Consider the following 24,114-nt stretch of genomic DNA (forward strand, 5'->3'; position numbering starts at 1 on the left):
CTTTTTGATTATTGCCTAATTAAATCAAATTTTAAATTTTAAAAACTTTCAACTTTCGCCCAAGTTTAAAAGTTTGTCGCTTTCGTTTTATCTTTTGTATAATACAACACTGAGACTATTCAGGTCGTTTCCTATGCATTGTGAATGCAAGAGGTCCAAACCTTTTGACTCTACCCTTAAGTATACCGATGTCATATAACGATTTTCAAACATCATCTTGTTGAAAAAATTTATATTTAGCATTTAGCGTTGAGCATTTCAAAAGTTTACTTGAAAAACATGAACTGCGCCACGTTTAGAAGCTACAAGTAGTTCAAAAAGTCAAAAGTAGTTCAAGAACCATGAAAAAAATAATTAAGTTTCTTTCACAATAGCGTTCATTGCCCTTAGAAAACCACATGATATATGGAACTTGAATTAAACCTGTACAATGAAATTGGAAAATTGGAATGATTATTTCTAATATACTCGATATAAAATTACAAATAGGTCTCCTTGCTGGACGCGTCTTCCTGTAAGCTAATGAATCTGCTCCCCAGTTTCCCACCTCTTCCCGAAGACATCCCCTTGTTACCCCGCCCTTCCTTCCGTAAGGAGCTTTGCCGAGTTCTTTCTGGGACCGTCAACTGGACTTTCAACCTATGCGTTGCCGAACCAGGTTGAATAATATCGTGATTCTTCAAAATCGAACCTGATTCGTCCGTTACATCGACAAAGCTATTCGAAGATTTAGATTGCTTTGCTCTGATTGGTTCATTATTTTCCAATTGGTCTGAGAATGAGATGCGGGTTTTGATTGGCTGAGGCGGCGATATTGGACTTGGCGTGCGATCGCTGGCTGAGATAATTTCCAAATTTGGCAGGTGCGGTCGGTCGGTTATTCTGCTGGTCGAACCACTGATTTTATCCGACCGTCCCATCAGCATAAAATCCAGTCTTTTCTGTTTTACCTGAGGCAAATTGGATATTGATAGAGAATGCGTGCTTGTGTTTCTCAACGTAGGCATTGTCAAGTTCCCCCCACTGATTAGTGAGTCATTCAAGGGTCCCCCGTCCGTTTTTTCGGGACTCTTGAAGTTGGAACTGCATATGTATGTATCTTCGTTTCCTTCTGTGTTGTTTGATACTGCTCTGTGTCTAAAGAAACTAAAAGGCTCATCATCGATATCCGAAAGTTGGAATGTTCTAGAACGTCTCTGATTTCTCGGGCTGATGACGTCATCAAACACGAATAGAGGCTGGATATTGTCGTCGACATCAGTCGACTGCTGAAGTTCCGGGAGATCAGAAGTTCCGAAAATGCTGACATTGGAGACTCTTCCCGCTGGTTCCGTCCCCTCCCCCTCGGAATCGCTGCTGTAACTGACGGGATCCCCTCCGTGGTGTTGCACGTTGAAGTTGACAGGTCTGGGAGGCACTATCTTCTCGAAGTCTGCCAGTTTGAGCTTGGAAGGGTTCTTGTACAGCACTTCGTGTTTCTCGCAGCCCATGCCCACTTGAAAAACAAAAATTATTTTTATTTAAACTTTTCTTCAATTTGCTCTTTTATAAGCCGCGGTCGAAAGCAAAATTATAAGCCGTTAAGCTTCATACAGTCATTAAGCTGCAACGTCAAACAGTCATTTGACAAAAAAAGGCTGGCGGCTCATCAATTGATTGCATATTGGAGATTCTCGGTAACAAAAAATAAGGCAAAAAAAAGCTTTCATAGTGTGCCATATCCGGTTTAAAAAGTTTACGCACTTTAAAAAAGTCTCCAAATTTTGTTTATTTTTCATTTTCAGGTCTGTTTTTTTTTAATTTTCACTCTGTTTTTTTTACTTACTGCTGAGAGCGTGATGTTTAGGTGTGGCAGGCGTGACCAGAAGAGACACGTGATTGCTGTTGTGTATTTGGGTTAAGGCACCCGAGTGCTGATTTGAGCCCAGTTGTCCCCCTCTCTCCCCTCGCCCTCTATGCTGGGTGGGTCCATTCTTCTGCTGCTGCTGTGGGTCAAGTGTGTTTAGAAAGGCAGAGTGATTGCTGATGATTTTATTGTTGCTAGAGGTCAATGAACTCAACTGACCTCGGCGTCTGATAGAGGTTGGTGAAGTGTCCCCTGCAATAAAACATAAGAATCAAAAATTATTCTTTTTTCACGCATTGGTTGTCTAGTTTACGAATTTCCTCTCAAATATAAGTACTAATTATAAATCGGGCTGTAAATTAAACGTTGATTTTTCTACAGCATTCAATCGTTAAATTTTATTTATGTTAATCGCCAAAAACACGAAAGAATGATACAGATGCAAAATAAATGAAATCAAAAAAATTTAGTCCAATGACATGTACTAGAGCTGAAAAAGTTCTTTCATCTGTCGCTAATTTTCGCTTTTTTATCCCCTGAACTTCTGAGCTGAAATTTTTTTTCAAGTCCCGCTGTGTCAAAAATGTGACACCCTGATTGATGTTTACAATAAAAAAGAGACAACAATGATCCCCTAATTTCGTTAATCAAATTTAAGACATCTTATAATGCCAAACAGCTAGCATGTGAGTCATATGCTTTATTAGGCTATTCTAATTTTTAAAACCAGAGTATATTTTGCAGAAAAAAAAACATTTTTGTAATTATTGATTATTTCTTTTGTCCCAGAACTGAGCCCCAGGGTCACCTAGCGCTTAAAAGCACATTTCATTTTTAGAATTGAAAAGACCATTTTATATTTGAAATCGATGATACATTTCGATATAATCTAAAACTACATCAAGCTAAATGCAGTTGTTCTTTTTCAGAATTATCAGTAGCCTCAAAAAATATGGGTTGAAAGAAATACTATGTTTCTGTTATCTAAGAATACAGAAATGAAAAAAGCGGAGGGATTGAGATCAAATAATCTACTATACTCCTCTAGTCTACAGGCAACTTGGGTTCTTTCTTGAGCCCTTTTTGACTTGTTAACGGGGAAAAAGAGCAACTATTGACAAAGGGCTTATCTTTCGGCAGAACAGACAAAAGAGCATCCATCAAATCATTAGACACATATGATTAGGCAAACGGGGGAGAAGAAGGGGGATGGCAGATAAGGTTGTTGCAGTAAAATGAAAAGTGATTAATGAAAGAATGCGTTTCTTAATCTTCAATTTTTTTCTCTTTTTTTTCTTGCTTGGTTAGAGGCATGATCAAACAGCCAGCATAAACTCGTCTATATTAAAAAAAAATCGATTTCGTTATGGGAATAATCTCAATAAAACATTCAATTTTGAATGTAGCTCGTCCTTGACTTTGCTTTAAAAAAATCAAGGAAGAAAACCCGAATCAATCAAAGCTCGAGTGTTCCGAATGGAGGTTCAAGGTCTTTTTGCGAAAAAAAATTGACGAAAATTTTGAAAAACAAAAATAAAAAAACAAAACATGGATCCCTTTAAAGACAACGTCAAACACTGAGTGAAATAATTTGAGAGGCGATTGGTCTGAAAAGATCTTCTCAAGTTAGACCAACTTTCCATTTGATTTCTAGGTTGCGCAAAATTTTCATTTCAACATTTCAACTAATATATGAAAATCTTGACTTTGATTTAGGAAAGAATTTATGAAGCATCCTGTAGTTGAAAAAAAATTATTTCAAAAATAACAGAAAAAAAATATATACTTTTTTCAATGCGAAAACTCCCTACTGTATGCTTTTGTTTGATGCCAGTTTTTTTTCAGTGTTTCCATTAATTCCTGCAAATTTTTAGCTATAAATTTGGCTAAATTTTGTAAAAGATCTTGTAACGTATCTTGTGTACCTTCGGTGTTTTTTCCTATTGATGATTGAAGATCCTAATAAGACTAGAATTTGAGATGTCAAGACTCAAAATTAATGAAAGAATGCGTTTCTCAATGCTTAATTGTTCTCTTTTTTTTTGTTTCTAAGCCAAACCCAAGTTCAAGAAGGCAGCATGACCTTGTTTATAATTTAAAAAAACTGCGTTATTGGAAAATTCTCATTAAAACATTCAATTATGAATGCAATTCGTCCTTGACTTTGCTTTAAAAAAAACTAATGAAACAAACATTATCAGTCAAGGCTCGAATGTTCCAAATGCTACTTGGTTTGTTCAAGGTCTCTTTGCATGAAAACCATTAATGAAAATTTTGAAAAACAAAAATAAAAATGAAAACATGGATCCCTCTAAAGGTCGAACGCTGTGTGAAATAATTTGAGACGCGATTATTTCTTAATTAATGGGACCGACCACAGCCAGCAATTTTCCCGGGCTGTCTTCGCTAGACAAAAAATATTGTAAAATTCCATGCAGCAAGTAATGAGAAACCAGCTCCTTATTCAACGTTAATATAAAAAAAATTGCGTGATTCTTGGAAAAAAATCTTTGTAAAAATTAAACGCCATTTTTGTTTTTTCTTTGTTTTTACTATGTCCGATACTTTTTAGCATGAGAATTGAGCAATGAATTTTAAACCCAATTGAGTCTAACAATCAGTTAAAATGATTTAAGAAAAAACAAAAAAGCTTAAATTATTTTCATGGAACTGGAAGGAAATCAGGAAAAATAATTCTCTGAAAAATTGCTTCTGTAACAAAAACTACTGAAAAAATTGTGTTTTCACTGTTTAGTTTGCCCAACAGTCTGAAGAGATCTTCTTAAGTTAGACGAAGTTTCCATTTGATTGCTAGTTTGAGTGAAATGTTCAATTCTACATTTCAGCTTATTTATAAAAAATTTGACTTTGATTTGAGAAAGAGTTTATGAAGCACCCTGTAGTTGAGATATTTCTATTTCAAAAAACACAGAAAAAATTTATACTTTTTTCACTGCTTAAACTCCCTACTGTATGCTTTTGTTTGATACCAGTTTTTTGTTCCAGTGTTTCTATTGATTCCTGAAAAGTTTTAGCTAATAATTTGGCTAGAATTTGTAAAAGATCATGTAACGTATCTTGTGTAGCATCGGTGTTTTTTCCTATTGAAGATTGAAGATCGAAATAAGAACTTGAACTTGAGCCGCAAAGACTTGAAATACTGTAAAATGAGTCAACCCCTTGCCGACCCAAAGGTCCCCCTTTGGTTATTTTTAAGAAATCCATCTTTGGCCGACCGACACTTAAGTTTTTCTAAAGGCGCCTTGGGCGCCAATAAATACTAAATTTGAGGGGGAGCTCGCGCCAAAAAAAACGCGATTTTTTTGTCAAAACCTGCCAAAACAGCTTTTTTGACCTGTTTTTTCAAAAATTGGCATGTGGCGCAGAAAATTTGGCCAAAACAGCGTTTTTTTAGTGCTTCAGGAGAGCTCAGAAAATCAATTTGTCGACCTAAAAAAAAAGCTCGTCAAAATTTTCGAGCCCCCTCGAAAAAATCCTAGATCCGCCCTTGATTATACTAATGTAGTCTAGTTAAACTTTTACTGTTGATTTTAATTTAATTTTAAGGAGCATCCCTTTGACACCACGCATGATATTTTTCAACATTATGAAATTTTTCAAAATTCAAGTTGGTTGTACCCGGTATTAGATGTGCATATAAGCTTTTTTGTCCTCAAAATTGCCGGTTTCTGAAGGTATCGTTATAGCACTCACTTCGAAACCCTCAAAAGCATGCTTTTTATTCCACAAATACCCAAAGTAGGCAAAAATGTAAGAGAAGAAAGAGTTCTTTTTATGACTTATTTTGCAGCTCGCCCACCAATTTTCCAACCAGCTTAATGGTATTAGCAGCTCTGCAGTTGTATAAAACTGGTAATATTTCTATGGCTTATTAGTTAAAAATGCAATTGTTAACCTGTTTTGTCTTATAACTTAACCCACTATCTACTTGTAGCGTGTCGATTTGATTGAAAGTTGCAAGGTGGACGTTCACTGATTTCCCTTAGCCTATTTTATCCTATAAAAAATCATACAGGTTTTAAAATCTCAAATGTAAAATGGCCGAAGAAAACTTTCTTGCTTGGCAATTTTTTCAATTCAAAGCTTTTATGATCACAATAAGAATTCGGTTATTATATCTACAAGAAAAAGTTTCGGCCTTTTCAACATGTCGTTTTCTCGACAGTGTTTTCACCTTTAAAAGTGTGATATTTGCAGTAATGGTAGGAGCCCGCGCACGTAACAAAGGAAATAATGGAATCGCCCATTCAGTCATTATAGGCCTCGTGAGACTTGGGAAACAATTTTGCTCGGTGAAAAAAGGACATCAAATACAACCCGCGGTATGCAAATGTGGCCAAATAGTAAAAAATGCATTTAAGCCACATAATTCTGTTATAGGTCAAGTGACAAACTATATGAACAAAATATTGTTCACACATCAACTCATTACGTCACAATTCATAAACAACCGATATGGAATAATGGAAAAAACAGGGAGACAAAGTGGTTATATGATCATGAGGATACCTTTGCGAAATTTCCCTTCAATTTTCTCTCCCTTCAGTGCAGAGGCGGAGGGTATCGATTGCTGTTTAAAAGTTGAACTGTGAACAGGTTAAAACTATACTGCTAAAGGGGGCAAAGAGAAGGCGGGGGAAAGGACGATCGTGAAATGCACAAAACAGGCCACAAAAATGACCTGATATTTTTTCACATTTCGCTGTTTATTTTGAATTATAGAGAATAATGCAATTAAGTTGAGAGAAGAATAAAAAGTTCAATTCAGCGTGCTATGTATCATAGGATATTGGCCCTTTTTCCTTTTCCTCGCACCTGCATTTTAGCTTTAGAGCTTTTATTCGCATCAAGCGGTTGTTTTGTAAAATGACAGGCTGACTCTTTTAGCTCATGTCAAACAAATTTGGATCTTCATTTTGAACAATCCACAACTACTCGTTACACCATAAATTTGATGCTCATTTTAGGTGGTGATGGAAAAAGGGTTGAAGGTCTCAAAAACCAACCAAAAAAAATCTAGGAAGCTTCAGATAAAAAATAATCAAACAGTCTTTGAATTCGACAAACAGTCACGGATAAAAAAATTTCCACAAAAAATTGAAATAGAACAACAGAATTCAAACTTACATAACTTCAGAAACTGTTCAAAAGAAAAGGTATTGTGCGACAAACACTAATAAAAAAATACTTTAGAACAAATATAAATTACATTAGCTTTTCAGAAGAGGCATTGAAAGTAAAATTTGAAACTTTTTGAAGTAGATCTACGGTCAAATGGGAGAGTTTTTAATTTTTTTTTTCAATTTAATCTTATATAAAAATATTTTGAAAATTATTTGGTGGATGCAAGGTTCAAATATTTAAATTCTAGTGTTTCAATCGTAGACAAAAAAAAAACCCAAAACTTTCGCAAAGTATTTCGTTAGGCGAGTTTCAAAACACTTGTGGGCTCTAATGTTTTTGAAAATGCTTCTCAGAACTTCTGCATCCATATTTTTTTTAGCTTCTCGATCCCGCCAATCATAAATCTCCCAAAACACAAAATTTACGTTTTCCTTACTCTTAATTTTTTCTATTCAATCGTAGTAGTGTTTGAAAGAACCGTTTTTTTATTCAATATCACTGTACTTTATCTATCTTGACAGATAGAACTAAAACTGTTTATGCTTTTTCCTTACAATAACTGTTTTTAAAGCTCCTGGCATATCCAGTTAAACTAGTGGACAGGTTAAACTAGTGGACCCAAATTCTGGTTACATCTATCTGAAATACTTAATTTCGAATACAATTTTGAAAGATACGCTATTAGAGTTTATGTACAATTTTTACATCACCCGAAAAGTTTATGCAAATGATCTCCACTACTATCTCTGAAAATATTGATTTTTGGTTTGAAGCACTTTTTTCCGGTTCTAAAAGAGCCATTTTTGACATTTGCAATAAAGTTTTTCAACAATGTCAACTCAGATGAACCAAAAAATGTGCGGAAACTTTTCACGCGAATAATGCAGTTTTCTCGTTTAAAATGTTTCAAATCGCTTGATCAAATTTTTCGTTCACACTTATTCAAAAACAGTCCTAAAGAATATCCACTACAAAGAATATCTCCCTTTCAATATCTCCCTTTCATCCCTTTCAAAGTGAAAAATGGCGTTTTCAGGTCTAAATAAACAGATAGGTGTCTAAAAAACAGTGTTTTTCAAAAAAGAGTGTTTTTTTAAATCAATTTTGCAGTCGGTCGATGTAAAAGTTGTGTTAAATTTTTAAGTAAAAATTGTCCAAAATATTCCTTAAACTCAAGTAATTTATGAGTAAGAACAAGAATTTGAGCTTAACTTTCTGCACTAGTGTGGTAAAACGAGTTGAGGAAGGGTAGTCGGTGGCTGTGCAAGTAGCATAGAATGTTCCGACCAAGTTCATTAAAAAATGTTTTTTTTATAATTTTCTTCTGATTGGTGTCGTTATAAATGGGTGGTGTGATTTGAAAACTACACAATCGAGTAGAAAATTAATAAAATAAGCATTATCAGCATTATCGACAACACTTGTTTTCAAAAAATGAATCATAAAAAAAATTTAAAAAAAAGTTTAATTTTTTGTATTCAATATCTTTTTTTAAACAGCGTTTCTGCCAAACAAGCGCTAAATAAAACATCCAAATTAGTTTTATTAATAGTGAAATCAAAGTAAGTTTTTATCGCAAAGGTCTAGAAAACAGCAAACTTCCCTTCCATTTGAAGAGCGTTACTCGATCTCGTTACTCGCTCCAAATTAGACTAAACCTCAGATATTTAAACGAGTTTTACTCGACACTGAGACAATTTTTTGAAAAGAAACTAATCATCACGATTGCAAGTGCTTTAATATGATATACCACCGAGTGGAGTGTCTTGCCTGCTCATTCTTTTTCAGTTGTGCGGTCGTGAAATTTCATGTGTTCACAAGAACGTGAAATAACTTTAGCCATAAGTTCAAAAAATTTAAAAGTTTCATACATTTAAAACTCGATAACTAAATTATCGGTTGGTTCTTTCAATTTGTCCTATTTTGTGAAGTCAAAAATTAATTTCTACACACAAGTATTTCACTATTGTTTTTCTTGCGAGGAATTTAAACAATGCAAGAACTTTTTAAGGCATGTGCAAGATCATTGCAAAATTCTTGCGTGACATAAATTACTCAAAAATGTTTTATATTTTAATTGCTGAAACAACAGTAGTCTAGAATAAATTTTCAATTTTGTTTTTACTTTGGTTATGTTGAGATTTCAAGTTTTGCAAATGTTGCGGTTTGCTTAAATTGAACTTGCAAAATTTGGCTTTTTTGTCATAAATTTTCAAGTTAAAATTAATTAGCGTTAAAAAACTTCTGGTTATTTGGAAAAAAAATTCAAAAACATGGAAAAAAATTTATAACTCTTATCTACCTATTTTGAAATTTTTCAAAAGGAAGTATAAACTTCAGAAAAGTTTGTTTCGTTTCTATGCAACAGTGCAGTTTCTTTATGTTCCCGATGCAGTTTTCTTAATCTAGCAAACTCCGTAGCAAAAAAAAATCTAACAAGCTCTGAAAACTGTAAGTTTTTCAGAACGATGGTTTCTATACATTCGCGCACTTTCATCATGCTCCCTTAATACGAGGCCAAACTGTATTTTGTGTGAATTGTAAGCGGATTCCGCGATATGGACTTTTTCTTCCGTTTTCTTTAATCGTTCCGACAAAATTTTAAAATGTTTAAATTTGTAAATTTATCTCTGGAATCCAGGAACATACAGATGCAGGACATACAGGCAATAAACATCTAAATATCTCCTAGCTACTACCAGAAACTAAAAAATGCACTGAACATACCAAAAACTGTTTAAAAAAATTGCAAAAAAGTTTGTAGTAGGTTGCACAGTTTTGCTTTTTTCTTGCAAATGGAATGCGAAGATTGCAAGAAACGTGCAAAATGGTAGCAAACTATGCAAGAATCTTGCAATAAAAAACGCACGAACTATCTAAGAATACTGGGGTTCCAATGAAGTGCTTTCTGGGCGGAACTTGGTCCTGGATATTTCGATTAGTTTACTTTTTTTGATGATCAGTTTGAGAAATAAAAAAAAATCTAGCTGACGAAAAAAAAATAATTTAATTGAGAAAAAAGTTAAAATGAATGTAACGATTTTAGAAAAATAACCATATGATAACCTACAAATTGTTTGCTGTGAATCGGAAGAGTGGCATCCAGTGGACATCCTCGCAAATCCTCTTCGGAAGTTCCGACTGCCAATGAAGAAAAGCAGAGGGTAAGTTGCACTCTGGAAGTATATGAAGCAGTAGATCAACAACTGCGACACATTCTCGCTCCAAGGCCACGTGATCACCACGTGAACACTCTCCGAAACCGCGTGCACAAAATAAGGCATCCAAGAAAGAGTAAACAGAACAACAATCGCCTGGAACGAACGCAACGATTTCACGTACGACTGCAATCCAGCATTACTCTTTATTACTGTTTTTATTCTCGGGTTAGTTAATAAACAACAGTAAACCCGACTTAAGTTAACGCCAATCATCAGTAAAGGTAAGATATAAGAGCCGATAGTTAAATAGTAGGTGTGGAAAATTGGGATAATTTGATGTTGTCGGTGCCAGTGGAGACAACTCGTCGATCGGCTAATCGCTTCCCATTCGGCTACGGGCCCCAACCCGCCCACACAGCCGAAGATCCACGCACATGTAAGAGATACAAATACTTGCATTGTTGGTCGCCAAGAGTGTGATTTAGCCGAATTGCTACTTGATGTGCAGTTAACCGAAACGTGATTTGAGTTGTTTGATTGGTGGTTGTTCAACGAGACGTGATTTGTTGTGTGGTTTTTAGCGTCGTGTTTGTTTTTGATGTTTGTGACTGTATGAGTGTGGCTGTGGTTGCTGACGGTGTCGGCTAAGAAAGCGTTCGGCTGTTTGCCTATCTGTCCCATTGAGAAGACCACATGTAAACTGAAGTACATCAGGGTGTGGGATACGGCACCTACAAACACAAAAAGCTAGCAGAAGCGTAACTTGGATTTTATCAAAAAGGGCGGATTTTGTCGTGCTTTTTTAAAGACAAATGAAGTTTTTGGTCACTTTTTGGAACTTTTACAGCAAAAAATCGCTCTCACTTAATTTCAGTGTATATTGGCAAAAAAGCGACTTTTGAAAGTTTTTAAATAAAAGATTTTGAAAAAAAAAACCAAAGCTGTAGGGAGTACATTTACTGAAGTAAGCCCGTCCCGGAATCTATTTTCTGCCTAAAGACCTCTCGGTTCTCTTTAACTATATCCCTTCTTCTCGGCTACCTACTAACGAGTACCCCCTATAAAGAAATAAATGAACGGTTACGCATATCAGAATTTTAAACCTAGTAACGAATCCCCACTTTTGCAAAAGGAGGGATATAGTTAAAGGGATCCAATCTCTCGGTCAAAGAAAAAAATCTTGATAAATTCTACGAATCTACCTTGGAGGGCTAGCACCATGAACAGATTCAGTTTACACAGCAGAGCATCAAACAAGTCACTCTTGTACAGCACACTGAGGAGAGTGAGGGGCATACTGGTCATAGTCATGGCCAAGTGGGCCATAGACAGGGACATGAAGTAGTAGTTGGAGTGGCTCTGTCTCAGGTGTCGGTTGGCGAGGCAGGTGAGGAGGAGGAGACTGTTTCCCAGGAGAGAGAGGAGCATAGCAGAGGCCAAATAGACTGCACTCACTTTCACCACCAACGTCAACTCAACCTGAAAAATGTACAAAAAAACACATAATTTAGACAAGTATATTAGCTGCAAAAAATTTAGTGAAACAATCAAAAATGCATTCATAATCATAGAAGAATCTAGGACTTTCTCGAGGAGTCCGGAAAGTAGTGTTTTGGATTTTCAAAAATGTTCGACTTTTTTGACAACTTTGTTTCAGGTCGACCAAATTGATTTTTCAAGCTCTTTTAAAACGCAGTAATACTAATGATCCTATAGAGTTAATAGACAAAATTTCTGCACCGCTCACCCTTTTAATTAGATCAAAGTGGGGTGCCGAAAACGGATGATTTAAATTAATACCAAAGCGGGACCTTTTGGGTGGTGAGGGGTTCGATTCCGTGGAGGGGGAGGGGATCGAATCAGAAACAGCTATTCTTTATAATCATACAACGAAAGCTCGTTGCTGTGCAAGTCGCACGGAAAGTTCTGAACACAATAAATCAAAACTTGAAACGATTTTTTTTTAAAATTTGTGTTGTTTGTGATCGTGATGAGTTTCGATAGTTCCCACCACGAACTAAAGCTAAAAAGAAAGGTCGAATTTTTTTTTTTTAATTTCACCCCGCTTCTCCCCCCAAGAAGAGAACATCCTAGATCTAAACCCGAATGACAATTATAATTTAAAAAGGATGTTATTAATATAAGCATCAGCCATGCTAAAAGTTACACAAATGTCGATTGAAGGAACCACCATTTTTCGATATCTGGCGAATTTTTGAATGATTTGGTTAGTTATTCTTTATGCGATCGATTTGGTAATTTGGTTCCACGAGCTTGATAAATTTCCCTTCCCATGTTTGCCATTAACCTTTGGAAGAACAAAAGTTTTTCTATATCACTCGGAAATCTGTTCAAATTTTAAGTCAAACCTCATTCAGACATAACATTAAAAAAGAATTCAACGTTGCGGCTGGGAGTGCAGCTGAGAAACTCAATCATTATTCAGACAAAAAAATCCGTTTTCAACTCTGCTTGTCAATTTCAATCTAACTGCTTCTAAGTCAGTTAACTCGACAGACAAGGTCATTCTACAGTTTGAGTAGAGCTCAAAAACCCAAAATGGATGACAGAAATAAAAGCTGACAATATTATTGAAGAAACGACCCATCTCCAAATAAATTTAGTTAAAATAATTGAGTTGCTTAAAGAATCATCAGCTATTTAATTAAGCAGTAGAATGCTTTAATTGATTATTTTTTTTAACAGAACTCAGGGAAAGGTCTATGGCTTTCTCGATGAAGGGGGGGCTGATATTCAAACAAATTTTAAAATATTTGAGGACTTTTTTAAAGTCGACCAAATTAACCAGAATGATTTTTGAGCTCTCCTAAAGCATTAAAAGACCCTGTTTTGGCGCCCAAATTTCTGCTCCGCAGGCAAAAATTTGAAAAAACAGGCCATAAAGACGTTTTTAGGTTTATCTTGGAAAATTTTGACCAAAAAATCGCGCGCGCTCACCTCTTAAAATTAGTTTATATTGGCGCCGGAGGCGCTTTTAGAAAAATTTTAGGGTCCGTCAGCCAAAATGGGCATCTCAAAATAGTTCAAAGAGGGAACCCTTTGAGTCGCCAGGGGGTCGAATAACGTGTTTCCCTGTTTTGGCCAAACTTTTTGCGCTGCCTGCCGGCAAATGAAAAAAAAACAGGCCAAAAATACGTTTTAGGCACTTTTTCGACAACTTTGAGCAAAAAATTGCGTTTTTTTGGCGCGCGCTCCCCCTTCAAAATTAGTATATAAATTGGCACCAAATGCTCGTTTTGAAAAAATTAGAGTCAGGCAGCCAAACATAGAGGACTTAAAATAGTACCCCCCCCCCCCCCGCCCGCGCTACTGACAAAGTTTGCTTTTTGGACTTAATTGTTCTTAATCCTTAGTTTTCAACTAGCCTAAGTTTTTTTTGTATTTGATGTTTCGAAGAGCGTAGTGATATTGCTCATTTCTTGCCGTAAAAATTGTCAACTGCAATTCTTAATTCAAGATAATTACAGGGAATTTCGACGAATATCATTCACTTTTCTGGCGAGAAATAACACTGACACAAAACGCAAAATGAAAATGGAAAAACAGACACAAAACATTATGTGTGTGCTAAAGGGGTTAGAACAGCCCAGCTAAGAAGAAAAAAATGTGTAACATCCTTTTGTTTGTATCAATTCCCCCTTATAAAAGTAACCGATCTTGTTAACTATTTCCGCCCCTATAAAGAAAGAATTGAACAGTTAAGCATTACGAATTTTGTACCTTGTTAACTATTCCCCTATTCCCAAAAGGGGGAGGTTTAAAAAGTTAACAAGATCCAAAAAAACTAGCGTGGGGGATTGGCTGTGTCTTTCTTCATAAAAAAACTTACAAAAACTAATGGTACATTTTTGAAGAAGATTTTCATTCACAACTGGTTGATTACCATTACGAGGCAAAAGTGTGCACTGGATAAGAGCACAATTTTGTGTCTGTTTGTTCCTGGATTCCAGAGACAAGTCTTAAAATATGTTCCAAAATGTGAGTGGATTCCACAAACAAAATTTCAGTGGATTCCGCATACATATACCTGTAACGTATATTTTGTCGGCACATTTGTTTTGTTGCGGATTCTGCAACGAGCAAATATAGCTAGTTGTTCTGGATTCCGCAACTGTAAGTGGATTCGGCAAAACGTAAGCGGAACCCGCAAATGTAAGTGGATTCCGCAAACTGTAAGTGAATTCCGAATTTTGTTCAATTTTGAACTTGCATATGAACAATTAAAAGCTGAGCTGTAATTCTTATCTCTAGCAATGCGATCAGGGGAATCCACGAACAAGTCTTAAAACATTGGTTACCTAAATCGCTGGATGTCATCTTTTAGTATTTTGGAAACACAACACCGAACCATTTCAATATTTGGAGTCATTGAGTTGAGAGTGTATGGAACACACAGCATATCGACAAATTAGGTCCGTATTTGGGATTGCCTCAATCCCAAATACTAATTTTGGAAGCATAAGGCCCAATATATGCAGTAATTGTAGTCATTGGGTTGAGAGTGTATGGAAACACAACACACAGTATATCACTAAATTAGGTCAGTATTTGGGACTCCATCGATCCCAAATACTGGTCAGTATTTGGGATTGATGTAATCCCAAAATCTGGAATAATGTGGAATAAATATGGAATATATCCATTATTTGGAGTCATTAGGTTGAGAGTGATTAGAAACCCAACGCATAGCAAATCGTCAAATTAGTTCAGTGTTTGGGATTTTATCGATCCCAAATACTGGTCAGTAATTGGGATTCCATTATTCCCAAACACTGGTCTATTCTAGTAAATTTCTATTCTAGTAACTTTCTATTCTAGTGATATCAAATCATGTATTTAAAAGATATAATTTTAAAGGCTACTACACAAACATATATATATATATATATATATATATATATATATATATATATATATATATAAGTACGGGGAATCCACAAACAAAATGCGGATTCCACTTACAATTTGCGGATTCTATTTACAATTGCGGATTTCGCAACAGCTCAATATAACGATACAAATGTTTTATCATTTGTTTGTGGATTCCACAAACTGTTCTGGAATCCGCAAATACAGTTGCGGATTCCGCAATTTCGCCTATTTTTCGAGCGATTTGCGGATTCCACTTACAATTTGCGGATTCTATTTACAATTGCGAATTCCGCAACAGCTCAAATTAACGATACAAATGTTTTATCATTTGTTTGTGGATTTCACAAACTGTTCTGGAATCCGCAAATACAGTTGCGGATTCCGCAACTTCGCCTATTTTTCGAGCGATTTTGAGCGGTACAATGATTTAGGTATTTGTATGTGGAATCCAAAACAGCTTAGAAGATCAAAGAAAAGTAGCAATGTTGCGGATTCTGCGACAAAACTTATTTTGACCTGTTGCGGATTAAGCTTACAATGCAGAGAATGCACAGTTTGGCCTCGTAAAGACACGCTAATATTGAACTTTAAAACAGCTTCCTGTTATTCTGTTACATTTAAGACCTTTTTTTGGAAAGTTAAAGAGACATTTTTTGTAGCGGTATGCAAAGAACTCAAAACTCAAACCCAAAACTTTCAAATAAGATCAATTTAAATCGATTTAAAATGGATTTAAGTGAGTTTCGGGTGGATTTTAGTGAGCCTGAAAATCCATCCAAATCGATTTAAATCGATTTTTTAGACACTTGATTTGATTTAAATTTTTCAAAAAGATCAAATTAAATCATCATTTTAAAATCCATTTAAGTTCGTAAAATCTACATTATTAATCAATTTGGATCGATTTAAAATCGATTTAAAATCGATTTAAAACCGATTTAAATCAATCCGAACCATTTTTGTCAGTGCGGTCAGTCATTCTATTTTTTCTCAATTGGACTATTTACTTATCAATTGGACTATTTAACTTCAGATCAAAATACTTCTTGTACGAGGTGTTTGGTATTTTTGTAGATTTTTGAAAATTTTAGACTGATATGAAGAAAATTCGTCAATACAAAAAAAAAATTAATCAGTGTTCATCGCAACTAGCTCCATATATTCCAAAATCAATCTAGTAACCAAAGTTGCTGTGCATCGCTAAATCAAGGCATTTTGAATTAGTTTTCCATTTATCATGCTAAATTGCTTAGCGATGATTTATCGCCTTTCAAAAAGCTAGCGCACGCATAAAGGAAACAAGACTGCTCGTATCAGGGCGAAGCCCTGAATGTCCCGACTGCCTTTGAAGGCTATGGAGCAGAAATAACAAAAAAAAGTTAAAAATAAAAAATTTAAAAATTAAAAAAAAAATTGTGTTAACCAATTTGGAACAATTTAGCGTGAAATAGCGTGAGATATATCGCACGTTAATTGCCCCCCCCCCAAATGGGCCAAAAAGGCAACTTTTAAACCCCAATAAATTCCGAAAGATGATCACAGATGAAATATCTTTTCAAACTTAAGCTCGGGACAACAGTACCTTTTGAATGATATTTAAAATTCCATCAAAAAAATTGCTAGTTAAAAAGTCGAAAAAAACCACTCGAGCAGAATTATTCTGTCACTTTCGTTACGAACAAAAATTTGATTGTTTTTTTTCGTTATAACTTTAGCTCTGGCAATGGATTAGACTAAAAAAAGTTTTCAGCAAGCAAATTGCCACATGCTTTTATGAATACATTTTCGTTAAAATACAAATGCCAAATAATTGCTCATTTATTTTGTATCATTAGGTTGTCGCGGTGTAGTCAGATTAGTATTTTTTTAAGTTTTTTCCTGAAAAAACATTTGAAATTTTTTTAAGGCAAAAAACAATTTTGCGAATATCAAATGGTTACCAGTGAATGCAGAGGTTGGTTAACAAATATTTTTTGGTCCTTAAAACACTACACTGTATGTTTTGTTTTTTATTATATTTTAAAATCCAGTTAGAAGATTTAGCTGCAAGTTTTCCAGATGCAAAAATAAAAACAAGGATAGCGGGTTTCTGTCCAAGTAGCACAGAATGTTCCGACCATATTTTTAAAAACTACAAAGTTCTTCAAATTTTTTTGTTCTTCAATTTATGTTCGTTTTCGTACGTAGTGTAATTATTAAATTTAGACACGCATAAAACCCAATAAATTAGTCATAATCGACACCAGTTGTCTCCAAACGAAAAATAACAAACATGAAAAAAAAATTTAACTAAAAATCAAGTTTTTTCTATTTTTTCTGAAAATAGTTCTGGCTCGGTAAGTGCCAAATACAGTTTTCTTATCTTTGCTTTATTTGGTCGAAATCAGACGAAAAACCAAATAAATTCAAAAAAAATTTTCTTGCCAATGGGATTTTTTCGAAGTTCTTTGATTACGTTCGAATCAGTACTGAAAAATTTCATCTACGATATATCACTCATCCCATTCCTTTGATTTTTTGTGGTACCAGATTTTGAATGGAAAAAAATAAAAAATAAAACACACCCGAATACAAAGCTTCTCCTGATTTTCAATGGTCGGAGCAAAAAACTTAATCTGCAGGTAAAAATTCAGATCTGTGAAGCTTAGAAAAGAATTGCAATCATAAATTTACAATTTGAAAACAGCTTACAAGTTTTATTTTATACTAAAACGATTAAAAGATTGCTGGCTGCATTTGCAAGCCTAAATTAGCTGTTCTGCCAAGCTTGGGTCGTCTAAAAACATAAGAGTTATAAATGGTTTCTCTTGAAGTTTTTATAGAATAGTTTAGAAAAAACGACACATTTTTAGCTAGAACAATTTTGATAACAGTGACAAATGATAACAATGGATGCTTTTAGGTGTTGAGGATGAATAGTGTTGAGGATGAAAACAAGGATGATATAGGACACTTTTGGGACAACAGTTTGAATACTTAGCTATAAATAGTCCGAATGTTAAAATAACAAGCGTCCAGACTTCAATAAAAATCAAATTAAAGAAACGGTTAACGTGCCATTACAAAAAAGGAAGTCAAAATTTCATTAATTTTGAATTTCAGAGGCTACAAGAAGAGACGATATCTCTAGCAATAGGAAATTGAATTAATTTGTTCCGTTGAAGATAAAAATAGTAGAAAAAAGTATTAATTCACCAAAAAAAAATGTAAGTTACCACTGGGCCGTCGATTGTATTAATTCTATCAACAGATTGGATATGTTCACAATTCTTAATTGCCACAAATTTTTTGAAAAAAAATCAGCTAATTGTCAAAAACTTGATTGATTTTCACAAAAAAGTTCTTAATAATAAATGCTTGAACTATAAAAGTTCAAATTTGTACGATAATGTTTTTCAAAACAATATTCAAATGCTATTCAGATAGACGCTACTAATCAAATTGGCATAGTTTAAGCTCAAATATTTGATTCAGCGTTCAAAAATGTAGCATTGATAACTTTTATCAATTTTTTTTCACAGAATCAAAAAAAATCACAGCTCTGGATCATCGACAAAACAAAAAGTTTTGAATGGGTGATTTTGGGTAATAAAACAAGATAACCAGTCAAAAATTAGAACAAAGTCAGTAAAATGAAGAAAAAGGAAAATGATTTTGATTTTTTCTCAACGCTTTTCAAAATTCCAGTGCTTAAAAATACTGGAAAGCCATGTTGGCCGGTTTTTATAGAGGTAATATAATTTGAGAAAATTATTTGAAAGACTTCATTTAAAAGAGTTCATTTGTTCAACACCATTTGTTTTTTCCATGTACTTTGCTTTCAAATTAGTGAAGATTGTAAAACCAACTCAAAACCAAATCAAAAATCACACCCCAAAAATTGACCGTGAACTACTCTTGAACCAATTTCCTACTTTCCCTGACAAAAAGGCAACTCATTGACACTTGGAGGAGTTTTTTGGTTTCATCAACAAGTTTTAAAAACTTCTAACAAGATAACAAAAGTTACTCAAAAGAAACTGCTGGTGGGGAAAAAGAAAAAGAGTCGGTTCTAGGCTTATGCTGATACTTCTATATTTCTACACTGACTTCCTTAATAGAAGACTTAAAGGCTCAGTTGTGAGAAGTTGGAATGAACAGTAGAAGAAGAACGAATCGAGCCATTGTTTGAACCCCATTTTTGTGTGATCAAAATTATCTCTTTTTTGCAAAGGTTTTGAATTGTTCAAATTATCTTCCGCCGTTTGAAGAAAACTGATTGTTTATGCTTACTCGAACTGGAGTTCCGTGGATAAAAATTGATAAAATTTAAGTTTTATAGTCAGGGTCTATAAAAGTGAAACACAATCGATTAAAATCAGTTTAAAACGGATTATAGTGCCAATATTTAAAAAAAAACATGAAATCCATTGAAAATCAATTTTAATCATTTATTTTTCATTTTTGTAGATGAAAGCATTAAACTTCATTATAAAAGATTTTTAACCACATGGAGTGTTTTTATGTCCCCAACCAAAGTTGGTTATTTGCTGTTCAATTTCAAACCTTGTCTGTGCATTTTCGATTCATGTTACCGTTACTGTTACTTGCAATCCCCCCCCCACATGAACCAACAAAACCCGCCGCCAGATCCCAGATCAAACCCGGGTGTGTTCTGGCGGGGGGTGGTTCAGAAAAGGTGGTTAGGCAAAGGTGTAAACGTTGGGTTGAGAGGTTGTAAGGGGGCAAAGACGCAAACGTTAGACGTTAGGGGGTAAAAGTTACCAGAATCGTTTTGCAATTTGAGAAAAATTAGGTTCAGAAACGTAATAGGCCTTACACTCGCTTCGCCAAATTTCCGCGTTGTTCTTTTGATAAATGCAGAAAATCTTGCCATTTTTTGCACGACACCAAAGAAAACTAAATTGCAAAAAAACATCCAGAATATCTACTTTTCATATAATCAATTATAATTGATCAAATGAATTATACAACACTATGTTTTTGCGGAGAATAATGGATTTAAATCCATTTTTATTCCACTTTTGCTGTCTGAGCGTAAAATGGGAATCGATTATGTTGAAAAAATTCTAGACCACAAAAATCACTTATAATCGATTTGTTTTTACTTTGTTTAAATGCTAGTGGCGTGGTTATTTTATTTAGTCCGTTTTTGGCGATCGAAATAATAGTTTTTAACCACAAATTTTTGTGCCCCATTGAAGATGTCGACTCCCTTAAATCGATTTAGAAAAATATTTACCCCTGATCTTTTTTTGAAAACATTTGAGATTTGTAAATTGCCAATTTGGCCATGCTCCGGACTATTTTGTGCGCACTTTGAAGATTTTATTCATTATACAGAAAGCGTTACGCAAAATATTTATGCGTGGCGACTTATTCCGCACAGCAAAAACAAATTCAGACTTGCAAGTCAGTCGTATTAATTTCGTAAGATTCAAATTGTCAAACTTGATCTTTGATATTGTCACATTTGATCTTTGGTTTAGTTTTTCAAAACTTTCTTTCCCAAAATAAACTATTCGAGACGGATTAAGATACAGTCGGAATTTCCAGGGATTTGTCCTGATTCTCGAGCAGTCTTGTAATTTTGTATGATGTCTTATGTCTTATTATGTTTGACTGCGTGATGTTACAATGCAATGTAGGAAGAAGAAATATTTTCATAATTAATAGTTTACTTACCAATTTCCTTGAATTATGACGGCGTTAAGTAGTTTATAAAACTGAAAGTGAAAGGTAGAGGAAATGGAAAAAAGCATATTAATTTTAGCTCTGATGAATGTTAGAGTGGCACTGTGCAGAGTAATGCATTAGTGGAACTTCACTGAAACTGTACTGATTTGCGAGACAAAACAAAGCCCGTGAGAGCAAAAACTTCAGAAAGATTTGATTTTTCTTACAAATGGAAGCATACTAATGACACTTTTCAAGTCTCAAAAAGTTTTATTGAGAAAATTTACGCCATTTCCACAAAATTCATTATGACTAGCTGGAAAAAAAATTAAGCTAAGGTATATAGGATTGGGATGAACTGAGCAATCTCCCTCCAAGCAAAAACTAAGACGCTACAAAAAAACATCAAAAAACGCAAGTAGATGGTTGATGTGTTCCGAATGAGTTGACCGACTGAAGTTCATTTTATGAGTATCGAAAAAAATTTTGAAAAAGAAAAAAATCGAATTTAAAAAAAAATTGCAAATTTTCGTTTGGGCGACCATTGCCCCTCATTGAGGAAAACGGGTTATCAAAGTTCGTGCTCTATGCTCTAGCCTGGTATCTGAATCACAAAAATTGTTCTCCTCAGCAGTTAAATATGGTACCCAATAGCTTTTTTCCATTTGGATCAAAAAAGTCGCTTTTTGGGCCTCAGTTTTATTGATTTTTTTTTTCACGCTGAATATAATTTTTGAGCTTTTTTATTGTTCCGACTTTCGATACGAAAGTAACGGAATATTTGTGCTTGGGGTGGGTTTTTTTTTCTTCAGACAAATTTCGACTTTTTACCTAGCCATTTTTGACGGAATTTTTTTATATCATTCAAAAGGTATTGTTGTCCTGAGCTTAAATTTGAAAAAATATTTCACCTGTGATAATTTTTCGTAAAGTTATGGGGGTTTAAAGATTGCCATTTTGGCCAGTTTGGGTCAATTAACGCGCGATAAATTTCGCGCTATTAACGCGTAAGCGGAGATTTAATCCGTCTTAGAAATCGTTCCAAAATGGTTAAAAGAAGCTTATTTGCTATAATTGATCTGTTACAAGGAGCAAAATCTATCCTTTTGTACTTAATATGGCGTGTGGGGGGATGATTTTCATAAAAAATTTAAAATTTCAGGAAAAAAGTTTTCATTTTTTTTTAATACCTTTAATTTTTTTTATAGGTTATTACTGCTCCATAAACCTTGAAAGGCAGTCGGAACATTCAGGGCTTCGCCCTGATACGAGCAATCTTGTTGTAATTTTTGGCGTTCAATATTTGTTGGAGAATCTCGTTCATTATTCCATATCATTCAAACTTTTTTCAAGTGGTTATAAACATGTCTCAAGTACCTATTGAGCTATCTCCCCCTCCCCACCCCCTCACTTGAGAATGGGGGGTGGGGGTTTGCTCAATTGATCTTACGATTGAATTGTCTAACATTTCTAACCCACCTGTTGGAAGTGCGAATAATTAAAAGTAGGCGCAGGAGAATAGGAAGCTGATAACATGTTGGCGTCGTCGCGATTGTCGTCATAGTGGGCGAAGGAAGAGTCGGCGGCGGCCGCAGTCAGCATTGAGCCGCCTCGCAACAGTCGCGTGGGTGAGCAGCGGGCGGCAGGGGTATTAAGGTAAATAACAACCCGTAAACAGGGTAAACAAAATCAACGACAGTAATATTCGATCGATTTGTGAAGTTTGCTTTAATTAGAGGACAGGAAAGAGGTAGAAGTAACCCGGGAAACGAGTTGAAGGGGTGCGATATGTAAACTTGCATGAATAAACTACAATAACAACAACAACATTACAACAACAAAAACAATCACAACAAGTGAATACTTTCCTGATGGTATTTTATTGGTAGTTATTGCAGCTACAGCCAATGTTGTTGTTATATTGTCGCTACTAAGTAATTCACTTTTTCAGTCGAATTGTTTTTCAAGTTGGTGAAAATATTCAATTGAGCGGCGGAAAGGATGGGAGGACGAACCCGCGCTGCGCGATGTGGCGACTCCCGGCTGACGGAAGAACGAAGTATGAACAAACTGGAGAAAATAAACAAAGTAAACAAACAATGTGGTGTTTTCTTCCGACGATGGCAATCAAAGGGTAAATAGGTCTGGTCTGTCTTGGCAGAAGTTTGTCTCTACAAGGGAAAATTTGCAAGTATAATGGGCTTATTTATACTAGACAACAAATGAACCCCAAAAGCTCAGAAGTTAAACAAATATGGTACTATTACCATCATCGTTACCTTATTACCATCGTCTTCTAATTTAATTGAGCGTGAACAAATTTTATAAACGCACAGTTGTTTAACAGGTAACATCATCCGATTTTGATGTCATTGACTGAAGTGTTGCTTTCCGTGAGCAGGAATAAATTATAAATTATCCCAGCTAATAATAGCGGTGTGTATAATAACATGAAAGCAATTATTGAAACATACCTGTTTATAGAACACAAGGGAAGATGGGGGAGGGGACCGCGGGATTGGTATGTTTTGTGATGGCGTCGTGTTGTGTAATATGTTATGATGGGGGATTATTGTTATTATAGGGGATAAAGGAAGTATTTATCGTGGCTATGTTTGGTGTCTGTATAATTTGCACAATAACACGTGAGAATAAAAATATAGGACGGGTGGGTCCTTCTTTGGGGACCAATGAATCAAATTGATGAGGGGATGGGACGGATGGTATGGAAAGATGGATGAAAATAGAGGGAAGAGAAAGAGGAATATCGTCTATGTCCCCGTTGTTGTTGTTGTTTTTTGTTGCTACAGTACCTGCGCTGTGCAATTTTTGGAAGCTATTTAGGCGACATTCTGTCAAGTTGCTCTTTGTTTATTTTTGTTTACCCATCCGTGAGGATAAAATAGTCACCACTTGCATCGCCAACTGGGGGAATAAAAGTAAGCGCCGGCCGCCCCCGCGTCAGCACCGCTGGCATCAGCGCCACAAACACCGGCACTGGATCCAGAAAACAAGCACTGCTGGACGATGCTGGATGCGGGAATATAGAACGTCATTCATAAAAACGCACACTCAGTACAGGTTAGAAAGAAGAATGGTAGGCAATAATAGCAGCCATAATCATAATCGGGTGTACAACAAGCGACCAAAAGGGGGAGAGAAAGAAAAGAGAGAAGGAGAAAAAAGAATTATTGTACCTCGAGTGTCGTAAATTCAGACCAAAAATGGATTTGGCTCCGGATGATAATTCAGAATAACTGCTCTCTCTTTTTTCGTCCCAGTTTTTTTTTTTTTGGTGATCAAAAGATGCACGTTAAGCTATATGGCATCCCCGTAGCACTGTGACAAAGACGGCAAAGCCACAAATCGGAGGGAGCTGCAAACATAAGATAT

At 35.1% G+C, this 24,114-nt stretch overlaps 1 protein-coding gene across 5 annotated transcripts in view; it reads right to left on the reverse strand.

The window, feature by feature from the left end:
• Positions 1–399: 399 nt before the first annotated feature.
• Positions 400–24,114, reverse strand: part of LOC134845956 (uncharacterized) — a 35,516-nt gene continuing 11,801 nt past the window's right edge. For all 5 annotated transcript variants that reach the window (XM_063863095.1, XM_063863097.1, XM_063863096.1 and 2 more), the window contains 5 exons: positions 22,201–24,097; positions 11,355–11,631; positions 10,062–10,883; positions 1,826–2,098; positions 400–1,495 (listed from right to left, as the gene is read on the reverse strand). In XM_063863095.1, the coding sequence (XP_063719165.1) occupies positions 480–1,495; positions 1,826–2,098; positions 10,062–10,883; positions 11,355–11,631; positions 22,201–22,323 (2,511 nt within the window). In that variant the 5' untranslated portion in view covers positions 22,324–24,097 and the 3' untranslated portion in view covers positions 400–479. The remainder of the gene's footprint in view (positions 1,496–1,825; positions 2,099–10,061; positions 10,884–11,354; positions 11,632–22,200; positions 24,098–24,114) is intronic.

Source organism: Symsagittifera roscoffensis, chromosome 5, assembly GCF_963678635.1.
Source record: "Symsagittifera roscoffensis chromosome 5, txSymRosc1.1, whole genome shotgun sequence".
NCBI classification, from domain to species: Eukaryota; Metazoa; Xenacoelomorpha; order Acoela; family Convolutidae; genus Symsagittifera; species Symsagittifera roscoffensis.